We start from the raw sequence: 18,471 nt of genomic DNA on the forward strand, positions 1-18,471 counted from the left end.
AACTGGTGATATTTTTAAGACACATTTTGAAAATTGTCATTTTGATGAAATAATTTTTTCATTATTAGGAAAAGTGAATGTGTCTGAGTACAAAAAGAAATAACATGGAGTGCATCGACATTATCTCATATTGATTCTCATACAAATTAATGTGAACTGAAAGTTCAGAAGATTATTCATTTACAAGGTATTGCAAATTAATTACTGGATACATTTACTGATAATAAGAAATTAATAAAATCTCATATTCCAACTGCTAATATCCATGCGTGGATTGAAATCCTTATAGGACAATCAAGAAATCAAGCATCAAATGAATCTAAGACATGCCTGAAGCATGGAAGACTTATTAGTGCAAAGGATAAGATTCCCTGAAAGAGAAAAGCAAAATAAGCAACAAAATCAATTGATCCATCCAAACTTTCAACACCAAATTCTCCTGAAAAATAATCCCCTGAAGAGATATATTCTGAAAATAACAAGATCTCAATAAATTATGTAAGTACAGGAAATTTATGAGATAGAAATAAAATTATTATCGACAATATATTTTCATTTAAAGTTGCAATTAACATTACTAGAAGTAATGATGAAATTGAACCACAAACCGTCGCAAAATATTGACTTAGAAATTATTGGCTAAAATGAAAAAAACGCAATTAATGTAGAATTGAATTTACTTACAAAACGTGAAATATTTGGACCTGTAGTCCAAATACCTAAATATGTTACACCTGTTGGATATAATTAGGTATTTGTACAAAAACGTAATAAGAAAAATAAAATCGTGAGATATAAAGCAGAACTCGTTGCACAAGGTTTCTTATAGAAACCTAGTATTGATTTTCGAGAAACATATTCTCTTGTAATGGATTTAATTACATTCAGATTTTTTATTAATTTGATAGTAATAGAAAGTTTGTATATGCGTTTAATGGACGAAGTTATCACATATCTATATGGATCACTAGATAACGATATATACATGAAAATCCATAAAGGTGTAAACTGCTCGAAGCATATAATTCAAAATTCAGAAGCTATCAAGTTACAAAAATCATTAAAGCAATTCGAATGCATGTGATACAATCATCTTAGTGAATATCTATTGAAAAAAGGATTTGAGAATAATCCAATTTGTCCTTGTATATTTATAGAGTCTGGATTCACAATTATTACTGTATATGTGGATGATTTAAATTTCGTAGAGACGCCAGAAGAGCTCACGAAAACTACAACTTGTTTGAAAAATGAATTTGAAATGAAAGATCTTGGAAAAACCAGATTTTGTCTTGGTTTACAAATTGAACATCTTTCAAATGAAATTTTAATCTATCAGTCTACATTTACAGAAAAAGTCTTGAAATACTTTTATATGGATAAACCTCACCCTTTGAACACTCCAATGGTTGTTCAATGACTTGATATTAAAAATAACCCTTTTTGTTCTTGAGGGGAAGATAAAAAAATTCTTGGTCCTGGAGTATCATATCTTAGTGCAATTGGTATTTTAATGTATATTACAAATTCTACAAGACCTGATATTGCATTTTCAGTCAACTTACTAGAAATATATAGTTTTGCACCAACTCGAAGACATTGGAATGCGACAACTTAAGGATCTTTCATCATGAACAATTGAAGATTTGCATATCTACAAGGGGAAGTCAATTATCATCTAGATTGTACTATTTTTCATTCGCTAAAGTTTTTCTCATAGAGTTTTCCTTCGCAAGGTTTTAATGAGGCAATCCTAAAGCATTCAAAGACACATTAGAATGATTTACTCATTTTTCTTTTGCTACAAGTTTTTTCCACTGGGTTTTCTTTGGCAAGGTTTTAACGAGTCATATTCTTTGTGTATAGTCATCCACGAGGAAGTATTGAAAATTCATGGAATGTATTTGATTGATGGCCATTAAAGTTTTCCCATATTCATGTTTTCCTATTTCCCATGTTCATGTATCAATTTGATTCATGTATTTGTCATTCTTTAAGTTTATGTACTCATTTAATATCATATATGCCTCGTGCTTATAAAATGGTGTATTGATGAACATTTGTAGTAGATTCAAAATAAGAAAGTTGAGAGAAATAATATTTAGTTCCTGAATAACTAATTCTAGATATTATGATCTTTCTATTATCTTACTACTTTTTTTTAGTTTCACAACATTTTTCATATTTTTTTACTATTATTTACAGATCATAAAAATCATCTCACTACCCAAATGTAATATTAAATTGATGCTTTTCATTGTATTGATTAGTGCAATTGACTTTTTTTAAAAATAATTTTTAAATATCTGTAAATATTTTTTAAAACATATACACAAATTCACTAATAGTCACTTATTTAAAAAGAAATTAAAATACATAATCGTTTAAATTGGGGGCACTACTTTTGATCCTCCTATCATTTTCCTATATAACTTGTCATTTTCGTCATTTTAATTAAACACACATATCTAAACATTAAGATAAAAATATAAAAATGACATATCATATATTGATTAATTAGAAACGTGTAGTGTAAAACTTTCATGTAAAATTTCTTATTCCGAGAAAGATGTCGCTCTAATTTGAAAAATGATAAAGATATTAGGTTCACATAATTTTTAAATAATATTAAATAAAAAAGTTGAAATTTTAAATTAAAATACAGTAATGCTATATACAGTCTTGGAATGTGCAGTTCTTGCATACTCCATTTGAAAAAAAGTAGAAGTCACTATTAAAATTTTTTTTTTTATGAGATTCCAGATTTATTCACTTTTTTTAAAAGCTAATTAGCCTTATTCTTCATTTTAATTTTTTTTAATTATATTTATTAATATGATATATTTTAAGTCGTTCTTATATTTAAATGTCCAACATATAACTTCAGCAGTAAATATAGGAAAATGAGTCAATCATTTTTATAATATTTTATATAATTATGATTTAAATAATTGGCATTCTTATATTTATTAAGGGTTATGTTGGTCAGCCAGCTCTTATAGATGGTCAAGACTAGGGGTGTCAAATCGTATTAACGAGTCATGTTCGTGTCGTGTCACAGTATGTACATTACAGTTAATAGGTCAACACGAACACGACCCGTTAAGGATTTCGTGTCAAAATTTCAAATACGAACACGTTACGACACGGTTTGATAATTGGTTGATATGACACGACCCATTATGACACATTAAAAATAAATTGACACGACATGACCTGACCCGTTCCAACCCGTTTACGTTAATGAATTAAATATACAAGACCCGACCCGACCTGTTTGACCTGATTATAAATTATAAATATAAATAATATTTACAAAAAAAGAAAATTAACTACAAGTTTAAAGTTACAATCCAAACAAATATCCATACACATTGTAACAATATATTAAAATTACCTCCCAAATATAATAAACAAAACACACATAGTAAATATATTAATATTACAATCCCAAATATGATAAAAATTAAAAACACAAATATAAACAAATCTAGAACTTGAAAAATGAGGTGGAGCGTCCTCCAAATCCTTGCATTTGTTGTTCTCCAACTCCATTATATATTCAGTTAACTCGTCCAATTTAACTTATTCTTCTTGTGTTTGTATTAAAAAAAAGACATTAGTAAATTTTTATATTATTGAAAAATTATAGTCATTTATTCAATAAAATAAAAATAATATTACCTTACTCCTCGCCATATAACCAATCTCTAGTGCAAACTAATGCTTCAACAATATATGCTTTTAGTGCACTCCTAAACTGATCAATAATACGTCCACCAACACTAAAAGTAAATTCAGATGCAACTGTAGAAACTTGAACACTCAAAATGTCACGAGCTATACGAGCAAGATCAGGATAACAAAATTTATTTCATTTTCAAAAGGAAAGAATATCAATCTTTGCATTTCTTTTTGCCCTAGGTTCATCCAAGTAAATATCCAATTGACTTTTTTTCATATAGCTAGAAAGTTCATCAGGTCTAAATGTATCAAATTCCTGTACACAAAAAATAAATAAAATAATTTTCAAGCCAATATGTGATATGAAACAACAATATAATATAAATCATTAAACAAAAAATATTATTTGATATTACCTCCAATAAAAAATTATCATATGAAGACTGACTTTCTTCTATACTAATAGTGCTATCAGAATTCGTGGTAGAACATGTCATTGTGGAAGTTCTAGAAGAACCATATTTCATGAAAATAGATAACATTTTGCTCCGAACATTCATATACTCTATGGAACATTCTACATAAAACTTTGTATAAGAAAAATCAACAAAATGAGGCTTGTATTGAAGATTCAATATAACTGCTATAACCAACAACATATTGAACTCGGATAAATATTTCTCAAACTTAGCAAGCATTTGACAACACATTCTCTTTATGTAGTCATCTTCACCCTCAGAGTGCCTCTTTAATGTAAAATAAATCGAAAACACTAATGGAAAGTAGAGATTGGTTGTAGGATATTTCATCCCAGAAAATTTACAGGTGGCTCCATTAAAAACTCTCAATAAATCGTTAATCTTCTGTACTCTTTCCCACTAAGATATTGATGGACAATGCTTAAAATCGGAATCAGTCAACTCCAAATGAGTAAAGGCACGGCGATAGAAAAAAACACTCTCAAGCATAAGATAAGTAGAATTTCATCTAGTGGGGACATCCTGTCTCAACCTTTTCTTGCTACCTAAAGACATTTGATTTGTTGAATTTATAAATTTCACTTTCCATGTTTATGATCCTTTGACATACTTGATAATTTCACGAACTTTTTGGATAGCAACATCAATTGCTTTTAACCCATCTTGTACTACCAAATTCAGAATATGAGCACAACAACGAAGATGAAAGAACTCATCATCACAAATAAGAGCTTTCTTAATGTTCAATTGAGTTTTTAACAATTCTACTGAAACATCATTAGAAGAAGCATTGTCTAAAATCAATGCAAAAATCTTGTGTTGAATTCCCCACTCACATAGCAAATTATAAATTTTTTCAGACAAAGATATACCATTATGTGGTGGTGGCATAAAAGAAAAGTTCAAAACCATTTTCTGCAGAACCCAATTCTTATCCAGAAAATGTGCTGTAATGCACATATAACCATCAGTGGTTATAGAAGTCCACAAGTTAGATGTTTGACTAATTCAACCAAGAAAATCATTTAACATGCATTTAATTTTTTTTTTCTCGATGATACATATTAACCAAATCAGCCTTGGCAGTATTTCTAGAAATAATTGGAACATCTGGACGTAAATATTGTAATAAAGATCTCACCCCCGAATATTCAACAAACCGAAAATGCAATTCATGCTTCACAATGGCAGCTACCAAAATTTCTCTATATTGTTTAATGTCAAATTTATGAGTGCTTACTGAAATATTTTTACTATTTTATGATAATATCATCTGACCAATATCTCGTGAACTTCTCCTAAGGCATGTGTCAATGTGACGTTTCATGTTACTGGTTCTATATTTGATTGCTGCCATGTAAGTAACTCCACACATTTTGCACTTGGCTCGTGGTTTGCCATAATTGATCTCAGAATCATGAACTATTTCAAAAAAAGGTCACGTTTGACCGTTTCCTTCTTTTTGCTTTAACTTCCTCATTTTGAAAACTTTCTGAGTCAAACGGGTCCAAATAAATCAAATCATCATTTTCACTTCCTGCTGAACTCATTTGACAACAAACAAACAAGAACAAATGTAAGAGTAGGACATTATATTAATATATAAGATTTACAAAGACTTATAGACAGCTATGGTGCTAGCTGACTGAGAAATATACATGGAAATGATGGAATGTACAACTACTAGTTGATCTCCAGAAACATATATCTGTGAATTATAGGTCCAACAGACTACTAGTTTATCCTTTGGCTAAAATATTGCAGTAAGATCTTTTTTCTTCATAGTTGCCTGTTTGTGCATAAATTATAATATCACAAGGAAATGCTTAGGCTTTTGTAGGTGTGTATGCATTAAATTTTTAATGGAGTACTTTGCTTATTGTAATTGCAATAAATGCTTAGTTTATCATTTGGCTCAAATCTATTCAAAAAACTAAGAAACAAATTAACAATGAGTCTTAGGCTAGCCATAAGTAAATTTCGTTTGGCACGCGTCTTAGAAATAGTAAAACCATAGCATACCGAAATTCGAATCCCTCCAAGTAATATTTCCTTATCAATGAACGTACGACTCTTTGAAGCTTTTTCACAAACAACTTGTATCCTTCTTTTATTTCATTGCCGCTATACCATTTTTGCTATTACATCCATTCCTTAGTTACATTGTCATCACCACTACATTCCCATCAAGTTCATTACAACCAAATCGAAAAGTCATTGAGAATTTGAGATTGTGATTGTGGGGATCTCGAAAAATCTCCCCGAGTACAACACAACAAATATAGCAATGAAAATCAAATCTTCTTACAGTGGGCGGCGCGGCGTGGGCGACGGGCGTGGGCGACCGCAAGTGTGAATTCTTGGCTTTAAGTCTGTGTGGGTGACTCGGTGTCATCGTGAAACTGGAGGGGGCGATGTCACCGTTAGGCGTGAAGATTGAAGAAAATTGGAGGCGATGGACGTCACCGTGAAGAGGAGTGAAGTGGCGAGCTTGGAGGGGGGCGGCATTGTCGCGACTCCCGAGGAGTTTCTGAAGAAGAAACAAAGTGAATTTTGAAACCGGGGGGGGGGGGGGGTTAGATTAGAGTTAGGGTTTTTTTTTTTTTTTACCTTTTTTAGTTTTAGGTTATAAGGGTATAAGGGTAATTTTATAATTTTTAACGGGTCATAATGGGTCACTAAGGTTCACCCGTTAGTGGTCCGTTAAGTAATTGTATCTTAATGGGTCAACTCGTTTTGACCCGAAACCGTTAACACTCAACCCTAACCCGCTTTTATCGTGTCGTATTCGTATTGGGTTAACGGGTAGTGTCACATATTACCACCCCTAATCAAGACCCCTAGTTTATTTAAAAAAAAATATTTTCTTAACATATCTAAAATATTTTTATGTTTAAAAAATATTAAAAAAAAAAAACACAAATTTATTAGTAATAAATTTTTTGGAAAACTAAACTATACTAACAGTTAAAACTAGAAAACAAACTAACATTTTCTATTTAATAAAGTGGAATCCCATCACGGATCACATGCCGGCCAGCGGCTAGTGGAGCAAGAATATTAAAATGGTAATAATATGAGAAAACCTTCATGCAGGTGACACTGGCAATCCTCATTTATTGGAGGCCAATCAAAACTTGCCACATGTGCAGTACACGAAAGAACTGAGAAGCACATTAGACTGAAACCCCTCCTCCCTCTGAAGCAAAAGACTCTCGATGTCCCTCTCTCTGCTCTCTGCTCTCTCACTCTCGATCCCCCTCTCTCTGCTCTCCCTCCCTCTCTGAATCTTCAAGACTCCCTCTCTCTTTGCTCTCTCACTCTCAATCCTGCTCTCTCTGTCGATCCCGAAAGGCGAAAATCCTCATTATCTCTCTGCCCTTATTTTCTTGCTAACATTCACCATTTTTCTATTTGGATTTTGATGTAAAAATCTTCCTGAAATGGCTTGGGCAAGTGCTGCTGTGAAATTGGGATCCTTGGTCAAGGAAGACGCCATCTGTTCCACCAAGAATTATCCGACTTCCAGAGAATCAATTCTGGTTTTTGATTGTTTGGCATCATTACTAGGTTTGGATTTTGCCAAGTCAAGAGTGACGCTAGGTCCAGACAGGTAGAGGCATTCGGGTGGGAGGGGGGGGAAGGGGGAAGAAGAAAATGAGACAGAAAGAGAGAGACTGAGAGGAGGCACAGACTAAGGGAGGGGGGGAAAATGAAGAATGTTTCAGAGAGAGAGAAGGGGGGACGAATGTCGCATTTTGGGAAAATCCCTTTGACAAAAGAGCACCATAGCAAACAGCAAAAGAGCAGAATCACAGAAAATCCATTCGACAAAATCAAAACCAAACGCACCCCCATTGCACACTGTACGACCTCCGATCCTGATGGAGAAACTCCAGACGGCGATCGGCGAAATCACTTGTATCATTTTAGTTTCTGATATTTTTTTCATCTATTTCTCGCATATCCTCTCCTTCTCCAAATAGATTTTTCCATTCCGTTTCAAATGCACAAATATATTCCACAAACTTCAGCAATCTCTCTCTGTCTCTCAATCCCTGTTTTCCTTCCCCAAGCACTCTATTATTTTTTATCCTTTCTCTTCTTTCCCACAAAATCTAATTCTTCAGATATTGCAAAAATAATTTCAAAATCCTAAATAATTTCAGATATTAAAACTGTATATGCAAAAATAACAAAGTGTATAGGAATATCTTGGTGAGAAATTGAAATAAAATCTACAAGGTTAACGGTGAATCAATGGTGAGAGTAAGAGACCAACGTTTAATAGCAAAAATTGTTTCATAGAGAGAGAGAGAGAAAGAAGGGGGGAGGACGCAGAGCATGGGGAAGAAGGTTTTTGGTCTGGTCTAGAGCTCGAGCGGGAAGTAATTTTCGTGATCTCCTGCTATGCGCCCTACCTGGTTTATAAAGGAATACCTACGTGACAGTTTCTAATTGGTTTCCGATAAGTGAGGTTTTTAGGTGACACCTGTCTGAAGAGGAACTCTGATAATATACTTACATTTAATTTATTATTGTCTTATTATATAAATATTTTTTTGTTATTAAAATATGATGTTCTTACATAATTTATAATTTATAAGAAAGTAAATTCAATCAATCAACATAATCATATAATTTAATTAAAAAATAAATTAAATTTTATGAAAATTAACCCAACTCAAAGAGTAAAAGAAGGTTAATTTTCATAAAATTAAATTTATTTTTAATTAAATTATATGATTACGTTGATTGATTGAATTTACTTTCTTATAAATTCTGCAAGAAAATTATATTTAAAAATTTTTAATTTAGATTTAAATAAAAAATAATAATATCTAAATAATAAAATAATAATAAATAAAATGTAAGGATGAAAATAACAAATCATCAGTCTCTAATCTCTCCCCCAATCAATTAATTAATTAATTATTAAGCTAAATTAATTAATAATTAAACTGATCTCTTACAGTACAGACTGTACAGTAGCCCCCTCGCTATAGCGCTCTCTCTACCTCTCCGTTTTTCTCCGCTAAATGCAAAAAACCTAACGTTCTCTGATCCTCACCATCGGCGTGGTGAGCAGAGAAGTAAGAACCAGCATACATACTATTACTCCGTATCAAAGCCTTTTCGACGTTGAAATTTTTGTTTCTTTAAAGTAAATTTACGCTTCGTTTGATTTATCGGAATGAAAGAAGGGAAATCGGTAAAATTAAATCTTCACCCTCTACACCAGAACGGTCACTTGTCTCCGTTCAAATTCGCCAAGTTGTTGGATCCAGAGGCTTCCTGGGACAAGGTATTTTTCTTGAATTTTTGCTTTCTGATGTTGTCGACTCCGTTTGGTAGCCAAGATGTTGAGGCAAATGAAAGGAAAATTGGAGTCATATATATATATATATATATTTATTTATAATCTCTATTTGGTGCAAGGTTCCGTGTTTGTGATTCTTTTTCTTTTGTTTTCTTTTTTGCGTATTTTCTCGGGTGTCAAAGAGAGCATTGTCGTTCTTTGTTTTTGATTTAGGGTTTCAAAATCTTATTTGATTTACTTTAAAAGCACACGTGGGATGTTTGAGCATAAGCAGATGAGAATTTACTGAGCAGAAACTGCTAGAACAGTTATAATAACTTCGGTTTGCTTAATGGGCAACTTTTTTTCACTTAACCACTTTTAGATACAGATATATTCCACATTTTCTACTGAATTATAGTTTCTTTTCAGTTTCCCTGTCCATACATCAGTTTGATTTTAGAATTCGATGATTTAGCTTTTTTGCTCTCCATTTGTACGCAGGATCAATTGGGAGATGTATTACATTGGATTCGACAAGTAGTGGCCCTTGTATGCGGGTTACTATGGGGTGCCATACCTTTAATTGGGGGGATATGGGTGATTATGTAAGTTGAATCTTTTGCACTTAAGCAGTTTTAATTTTATTAAAGAACCTTTAATTGTGGGTATATGGGTGATCATGGAAGTTGAATCTTTTGCAGTTTCGTAAGCAGTTTTAATTTTATTAATAACGTGGTAGTTACCTTTTACTCTGTTTCTGTTACAGTTCTGTCGGTCTTTCTTTTTAGCTATTTGTTCATATGGGTGAGGTTTTTATCTTATGCATTCACGTGGAAGGAAATTATGTTTCATTTTTGTGTTATTGCTAAATATTAAAGTTTTAGTATTTTCACAGGATTTTACTCAATAGATAAATCTGATGTGCCCTTGTTTAGTATGTCAGTTGTGAAGAATATTTTCCTTTGATGGATATCATTTAGATTTTGTAGCTATACATATCATATTTAACCTTTTTATCAGTACATATCCTATCTAACCTTGATGATAGATAGGCAGATTTTCTTCCGGCCTGGTTCATTATGAAGAAGTCCATGAAAGTGTCATTTGGATCTTGGACATGAATCTGTTTGCATATTTTCACTGTCAGTCTTAGATGCATCTTTGAGATTTTGTGCGCATTGATAGGGGTGTACAGAATTCGGTCTGGACCGGACCGAATCCTCCCCCGGTCGGTCTCGGTCCCATACATTGTGGACTAAATAGATTCGGTCCGGTCCTGGTGTCTATAAATTTTGGACTGGACCGGCCGGGCCGGACCAAACTATATATATTTTTAAAAATATTTTTAATAATTTAATATATTATTTTTATGTAGTAATTATATAATTTAATATAATTTTCATCTAATCTATTATCATTGACCATATGAAATATTAAATAATATATGCTATCAATTAATAATATATCATAAATAATGTGATAAAGTTTAATGGCAAATTGACAATTATTTATTAATAATAATCAAAATGTAAAAAGTTTAATATAGCCCATTATGCATCAACAATCATAATACATTTACATACTCTAAGTTAGTAACAAACTAGCAATTAACATCATAAATATAATTATAATTAATTATTTTTTTAATGACTTAAATAGTTAATTACATAATCCACATTAAATAGTTTACTTAATTTTAATTTTACTAATTTAAATAATTTTTTTTATTAATTTCTGTGCAAAAAAGAAAAAAAAAAAAAAACAGACTGAACGGACAACCGGACTGATAGGGATTGGTCTGGTCCAGTCCCTTCCCTTTGGGGGTTCGGTCCGGTCCAGGGTGGGAAAACCTTGGACCGAAGGGATTCGGTCTGGTCCAAAAAACATCCTCCTGACCGAATTCACCTCTATGCATTGATCCTGCAGTGGATGTGTAGAGTTTTGTCATAATGCACAATAGAGATTAGGCGGCCTGTGTTGGAGAATACACATTAAAGAATACACATTAGAAAAGTTGACCTCTTGCATATTGAGTCGCATGTCATTATTTGGCCTCTACTCGGGAGTGGGGTGGGTTGGGGTTTGAGGGATTAAAACTGTTGGAAACACTTGTTTTTCCCATTTGAAGGTAGAAGCTGTGGTGTTTAAAAAATTGTCACATGAATTTATGTCTCTAAATCATACAACCTTTCATTAACTTGGAGGACAAAGAAAAAAACACTTGTTAAGCTGTGGTGTTTAAAAAAAACTTCATTAAATTGTCACATGAATTTATGTCTCTAAATCATACAACCTTTCATTAACTTAGAAGCTGTGGTGTTTAAAAAAACACTTGTTAAGCTTCTCCACATGAATTTAACAAAGAAAAATACTGTGGAGGAGCTTAACTGTATTAATCTTTAAAAGGCATGGCCTTTTATCAACAAGACCTTTTCTGGTGAGTGGCTTGGAACTTAGCTTTCAGAGTTTTTGAGCTGTACCTATAAAAAAACAAGAGTTGTTGAGCTGTGGAGGAAGCTGATTGCTAAGAAATAGTGTCACACTATTTCAAAGTTCTTAGATAGGTGTATTCACATGTATACTTCTAGTGTGCCTGGGCTATGCCTACCTTTATATCAATAAAATAACTTATTACTTATAAAAAAAAAGAAAGAAATAGTGTCACAAATAAGCTGCATGGTATGTGTGTATTATGTAGCATCTGAGTAGTAAAAAAAAAAAAAAAATATGAGGTTGGCCATGTATGTAAGAATGTAATTACATTTGAAGTAAATAGAGGGGCTACGGTGAAAATTTGGAAATAGCTGGATTGGCTTTACACGAGGTTTGTGAACAAGTTTTGTCTAATAACAAAATGTCTTGCTCTACATGACGCTGTGTAATCGGGCTGTCACTTCTGTGGAAACCTCTCGCTTAGATTTTGGAATATGACTATTTGATATGTATGATTGAATTTAGGCCTCCAATATCGTGGAATTTTTCCTTTGAGGTGAAACTTGTTCAACAACACTTGATTTCTGTTGGAAGTGGTGGTTGGCTCCCATTTCAGGATAAATTCTGGATTCGCATTTTCCTTTCCAAGGGTTTTATCATATGGCTTCCTGACTTGGACAATTGATAACGTGAGTTCTTGGAATTGGATGCTAATATTAAGATATAGAAAATGCCATAAAATGTGAAATTGTCAAAATTTCTTTTAGTATCGTGCGTGGACAGTGTTGAGAACAGAGATTCCAATTTGTGGCCTTCTAGTATCTCTGTATATCCCAGATTAGGTTGATTAATATTGCAAACTTTGATTTGGGTTGAGATGTCCTCTCTTTTTGACCACTTTTTTTTTTAAGATCTCAGCTAAAGCAAATGATGTTATCTATATGTCCAGATTTGGTGGATTCACATTGCTAACTTATGATCAACAGTTATTTCATTTTATTATATTTCAGTTTCTTAGTTATGTCATTAAAGAATTTTTTATGCTGATTTTGGGTTTGCAGATTCCTTTTGATATCCTCTGGGATTATATATGGTTATTATGCAATGATACTAAAGATTGATGAAGAGGAATTTGGTGGTCATGGAGCACTCCTCCAAGAGGGGCTTTTTGCTTCCATAACTCTCTTTCTGGTAATTTGAGATCTTTTAGCTCGCTCTCTCTCTCTCTCTCTCTCTCTCACACACACACACACACACACACACACAAAAATATACATGGTCTATATGAGTTCATTTAATTGAAGAGGGAGGGGGCGATGATGATGTCCCTGCCTTACAATTCATTTCTATTTTTCAGCTTGCGTGGATTCTTGTATACAGCTTGGCACACTTCTGATTGCCTAGGTACCATCGATTCAGCTACCACATCTCTGTATGTCACAAGCGATGTATGAACTCTCACTTGGTTACATCACACTCTGATTTGTGCCATGAAAACATGGAGAAAAACGCTTACCAACATTATTTTTTGCTTTGCAATATTTTGGTTTCGCTTCATAAACATCCCATTCGGTGTTCCGATTTGTGGTCCATGCAACTGATGATTATAATATCCTCCCACAAAAAAAAAAAAAAAGGATTACTCGAGCAAATACTGGTGGTTTTAGTTTTTCTGTAGATAGTTAATGTGGTTTAGTATGTGCTCTCTCTCTCTCTCTCTCTCTCCTATGGGGAAGTAAGCCATACAGCAACAGCACATGGTTTTTCCTAAACGTGCGGGATAAACATTTATGGGCCTCTCTCCCAAGATTGGTAGCCTATGCGTGTGCTTGCATTTGAACAGGCACAAAGTTGATTAGTTATACAAGTTCAGACCTGGCCTGTTGTACTGTAGTGTTTTGATAAGTATGGTAGCATTCTGTCGATGGTATGGTTCCAATTGTAAATTTTTTCTTCTCTCCTTTTGTTTCTTCTAACTTAGTGTAGGTGCGGGGCGGGCATGTAGATCTCTTTTGGGGAGCAAATTGCAGGGATTTGAATTTTGGATCCTTGATTGGAGGTGTTGTAGAGGTTGATACTTTAATCCGATCCAATGACGAGCCATTGGGCATGGGATTTGCTACCCTTAGTTTGGATGTTGAGATGAGATGAAAAATTTGTAAATAATAGTAAAATAGTTTGTGAATAATATTGAAATAGTTTGAGTTAAGATGTTTTACGGAGTTTTGGTTAAGGAGAAAGAAAAAGTTGAATAAAAATATTATTAAGTTAAAATATTGTTAGAATATAATTTTTTAATATAATTTTTGTTTTGAGATTTGAAATTATTTTTTTTTAGTTTGGAAGTTCGAGAAAGTTGTAATGATTAGGTAATAATTAGATGAAAAAGTTAAAAATTTGAAATTAAAAAGTGATTCTGGTGTTTGGATATTGAGATGAGTTGAGTTGAGACGAACTTGCAATCCCAACGGGGCTACTCAACCCAAGATTTGAGCAATTTGTTCCTTCGGACAAGGAACACCACTTCTAGGTAGCGGGTAGAAATTAACTACCACAGGGTAGCTTGATCGATGGTGGTAACAACTCCCACCGTGGGTTGGCTCCTTTCATATTTTTAATAAAAAAGAATTAAGTTTAGTATTTTTGTTTTTATAAATATGAAACTATTTATTATTATTTAAATTTTATTAACTGTTTTCTAAATTTTGAAAAAATTAAAGTTGTCATGTGACAACGTATAATTTTCATGTGGAAATGGTCAACATGATCTTACAATTTTCTTAAGAAAATGATACACATATAATTGTTTTAAACAAGGGACGTTTTTGTAAAATAATTTATAGAAGTAGCATTGTTTTACATAAATACTCTCAATTGAACATAATTGTACAGATAATTGCAAAAAGGGTTGTATGTATATTATTACTTTGAGAAATTCTATTTGTAGTCTTCACTTAGAAACTGTATATGCAGGCCTTTAATTAAATGAGAAAAATTATCATTTTAAGGGGATAGTTTTGTAATTTAAAAAAATTATAAAGATAAAATTACCTAGACTTGCATTACAGACCTCAAATAGGGATTGTATCTAGTATTGCTCCACTTAATTTGAATTCGAAGATGCATGTTCCCGAGAGAAAACGCGGGTTTAGGGGACTCAATAAGAAACCCCTCCACAGGAAGATAAGAATCTGGAGAGTGGGCACTTTGAGATGACTTTAGCCGTTTTCATTTTGCAATTCTAACAGCATTTACGAATCTTGTACAAAAAACAGAAACATATGATAAAACAAAAAATCATAGGCAACCCACTGAATAAAACAAACAGAAGAGTAGGAGAACATCCATGTCTCTGCATAAGAACATTGACTAAAATCATATGTTCAAACTACAAACGTGTCCTGTTTGTTGTCTTTTCTCTAATTTTCTTTCTACTAGGAAAATTCTATGTTGTTATAAAGAAATGATCCCATTCATGCTCCTCCATTGACCCAAACAAGTTATACTTCCAACTAAATTGTTCTGCAAAACCAAAACTAGTATTCCTCCCCTCTTTCATCTCCCTCCTAATTCTCTCTACTCTTTCAATAACTCTCTTAACTGTAGTATCAAATGCATCTTCAACGGTCTCCAATCTCGATCTTGGATCGGCATATATTACTCTTGGAATCTGCCTAATAACTTTCTCTCTCATGGCTCTCACCTTGACCTTCGGAATTCGTAGCAGTATCTTTTCAATACTGTCTTTGCCATTTTTCACATCATCTGCCGGTATGAACACAGAGTAACTGGTATAATTTCTTGGTAAATGCCATAGGTATTGAACATAAGCTGAACCTGGATGAAAGAAAACTGGAATACACCCTGCCAAAATTGAATCAAAAGTAGAACGCCTGGTGAATGAATCCCCTGTAGGCTGCAAGCAGAACACAGAACTTTGGAACATTTTCATCACATAAAACGGCTTGTAACACTTGTTCGAATGTTCACTGCATTCCAATAACCTGCATTTCCTCCTTGAAGCCTGGCACTGATCAATTATCTCATTACGAATGGAATGTTGAAGATTTGGCCTCGGGGCACCGGCAAACGAGAAGAAATACCGTCTTTTCTGCCTCCTCATTCTGTTTTGCCATTGAAACACTTCATTGTCAGTTGAAGGATGAAAGTATGTTGGATAAGGTATTGCAAATTCATTGTTGTTCCAAGGGCTTGATTCAATTGCTAACATTGTCATATTCCTCGACTCCGGCAAGAACATAAGCTTATTACCCCAATCTGAATCCTTACTCCCGAACCTCCTGAAATCCCAAGTTATCCTTCCCACAACTAGGAAATGATCTCTACCCCACATTTTCTTCCACTCTGGTTTTTCTCTAAGCCACTTGACAAGTTCAAGAGAAGCAGCATCTCTCATTGACGTGTTTGAATACCAAAGGTAGCGAGCTACATCCAGGCCTGCATAATATGGCACATAGATTGCAGAAGCCAATGAAGAGTCATTTGTCAAGCACTCGTACTGTTTCATTCTGTTGTGAAAGATAACTTCTAAAGAGAATTGGTTTGTTGCAAACCAATGGGTTTCTGAATAAACCCTTCCAAAATTGGGAAGATGAGGACCAAGACCCATGTTTGATGTAAAAAGACACATATCAGTCCAATTACTGAGTGACCTGCAATGCTTGAGCAAGTCTTCATTGAACCGGCTTGGAAGATCATGCACATAGATGTATCTACCCGAGCAGGAACCAAGCTGAGAATCCACATCTATGCCGTTCTCTGAACCTTTGGTAATTTTCTCACTTTTGCTCTCCCCTATAGAAAGTGAAGCCACTGGTTCAAGCATAGTCAGACTAATATCCACTCCTCCATCATGATCTGACTCTCCTTCATTCTCTGAACCAGAAACCCTGTTAACAGACTGAGTTTCCTTCTCTGCAAGGTTCGTTTGATCATTTGTGTGCACTTCTGTATCGTAAACCAATACATGATCAAAACCTTCATACCCATTATCTCGGGCAGAAAAATTGTTGAAAGGATTATACCATGATTTTACTGCGTCCATGTTTTCTACCCCAATCTCTCTGACAGCCATATCTTTAACAGGCTTTGAGGAATCCTCAGTAGTAATACTCATTTTAGGCAACATGTTGACACTTTCATTGGAATATCCGGACGAAAGAACGAAATTAGAGCCTCCGAAATTGACAGAATCGGCCGCAGAGCTAACATCAGACAAGGTGACCCCCGGCTGTCCAACCATCGGAGCTGAATGATACAAGCAAAGCAATAAGAACCACAAAAGAAAAGAGATTAAGACGGCTAACCACAATTGTTTGCGGCACATCAGCCTATCCACTGCCGCGCGAAAGACTTTCATGCATGACGACCTTTTCCGGCACATGGAAGACATTAATCCGAGCGATCTCCAATCAAGGATAAACATATGCGCAGTAGTACCCGATGATTGGAGAAAAGAACTAAGCCCAGAAGGTTAGAACTTAGATAAACAAAACAAGAATTAAAAGGCTTTGAACATTATTCATGAATAGCGCAAGAATAAAAGGCTTTTTGGCTCCCAACGTGCAACGATAAAAAAGAAGAAAAAACTTGTATATATATTCTTACGTGAACTTATAAGCAGCAAGAAAAGGAACAGTAGTATAAGGTTTAAGGACATGGAATGAAAAGGGATGGGAGAAATGCCGGAAAAGCAAACGTGGAATTGCTAGAGAAGTTTGTTTAGAATTTGGAAGAGGAGAGAGAGAAAGAAGAGATCAGAAATGGCGGACGTTGAAATGTTCAAGGTCCATTAATGTTTTGCTGGGTCGAACGTTCTAAATATACCAGCTAGTCAAGGTTATCTAGATGCGGGCCGGTCGGATCATGGTAACACGTACACATGCGAAGAAATCTCTGGCCATCGTTGGAATATCTGAATATTGATCGTCTAAGCTGTTCATGAGATTATTCAATCTATTAACGGAGAAAGCTAGCCCATGATGAAGGAATTAAAGGCACCCATGCATCATGGTTTTTAATTTTATTGTTCACGTATTAATCACCTATTCTTCACGTACCTTGGAGATCATGACAATAATCAAATTTCATTCTAATTAATAAAAAATGTAGCTGACCTATAATATTATTCAAACTATAAAACCAGAGAAATGTTAATGTTCGATGTAGTCGCTAGCTAGTTGCAATATTGATTGATGAAGTAAATCTAATTAAGTGATCCATTTTTCTTTTAAATGGTGGATGTATAAAACTATTTATGACATGTTAACTAGTGTGATAAAGGAGTGATCAAATTTATGATAAAGAATAGCATTGTTCAAATCATTATTCTTAATATATAGCCAACCATCAACAATTTATACATTTATGTCTTGAAATAATCTTGACCCATCATTTTGTACCAAGTGCATGAGTTGGATTAATTCTAATAGGGTAAATAAAATTTTAGGCCATGGAATTTCTCTTAATTTTAAAGCACTCTCCATTATTTTTTTTATACAACGGATGTGGAGGGTTTCGAACCTTATTTTTTCATTTGGAGAACCGGATTAT

The 18,471-nt window shown here is 33.7% G+C and overlaps 2 protein-coding genes across 2 annotated transcripts; one reads left to right on the plus strand and one right to left on the minus strand.

Annotated features, from left to right (window-relative positions):
• Positions 1-9,115: 9,115 nt before the first annotated feature.
• Positions 9,116-13,419, plus strand: LOC109002662 (respirasome Complex Assembly Factor 1-like). Its single transcript, XM_018980510.2, has 4 exons — positions 9,116-9,468; positions 9,967-10,070; positions 12,960-13,089; positions 13,256-13,419. Exons 1-4 carry the CDS (start codon positions 9,358-9,360, stop codon positions 13,292-13,294), a joined length of 384 nt encoding a protein of 127 aa, XP_018836055.1. The 5' UTR covers positions 9,116-9,357; the 3' UTR covers positions 13,295-13,419.
• Positions 13,420-15,171: 1,752 nt separating this feature from the next.
• Positions 15,172-17,593, minus strand: LOC109002661 (xyloglucan galactosyltransferase MUR3-like). The gene has a single exon (XM_018980509.2). It carries the CDS (start codon positions 17,342-17,344, stop codon positions 15,344-15,346), a length of 2,001 nt encoding a protein of 666 aa, XP_018836054.1. The 5' UTR covers positions 17,345-17,593; the 3' UTR covers positions 15,172-15,343.
• Between the last annotated feature and the right edge of the window lie 878 nt (positions 17,594-18,471).

The sequence above is a fragment of the Juglans regia genome, chromosome 5, assembly GCF_001411555.2.
Source record: "Juglans regia cultivar Chandler chromosome 5, Walnut 2.0, whole genome shotgun sequence".
NCBI classification, from domain to species: domain Eukaryota; kingdom Viridiplantae; phylum Streptophyta; class Magnoliopsida; order Fagales; family Juglandaceae; genus Juglans; species Juglans regia.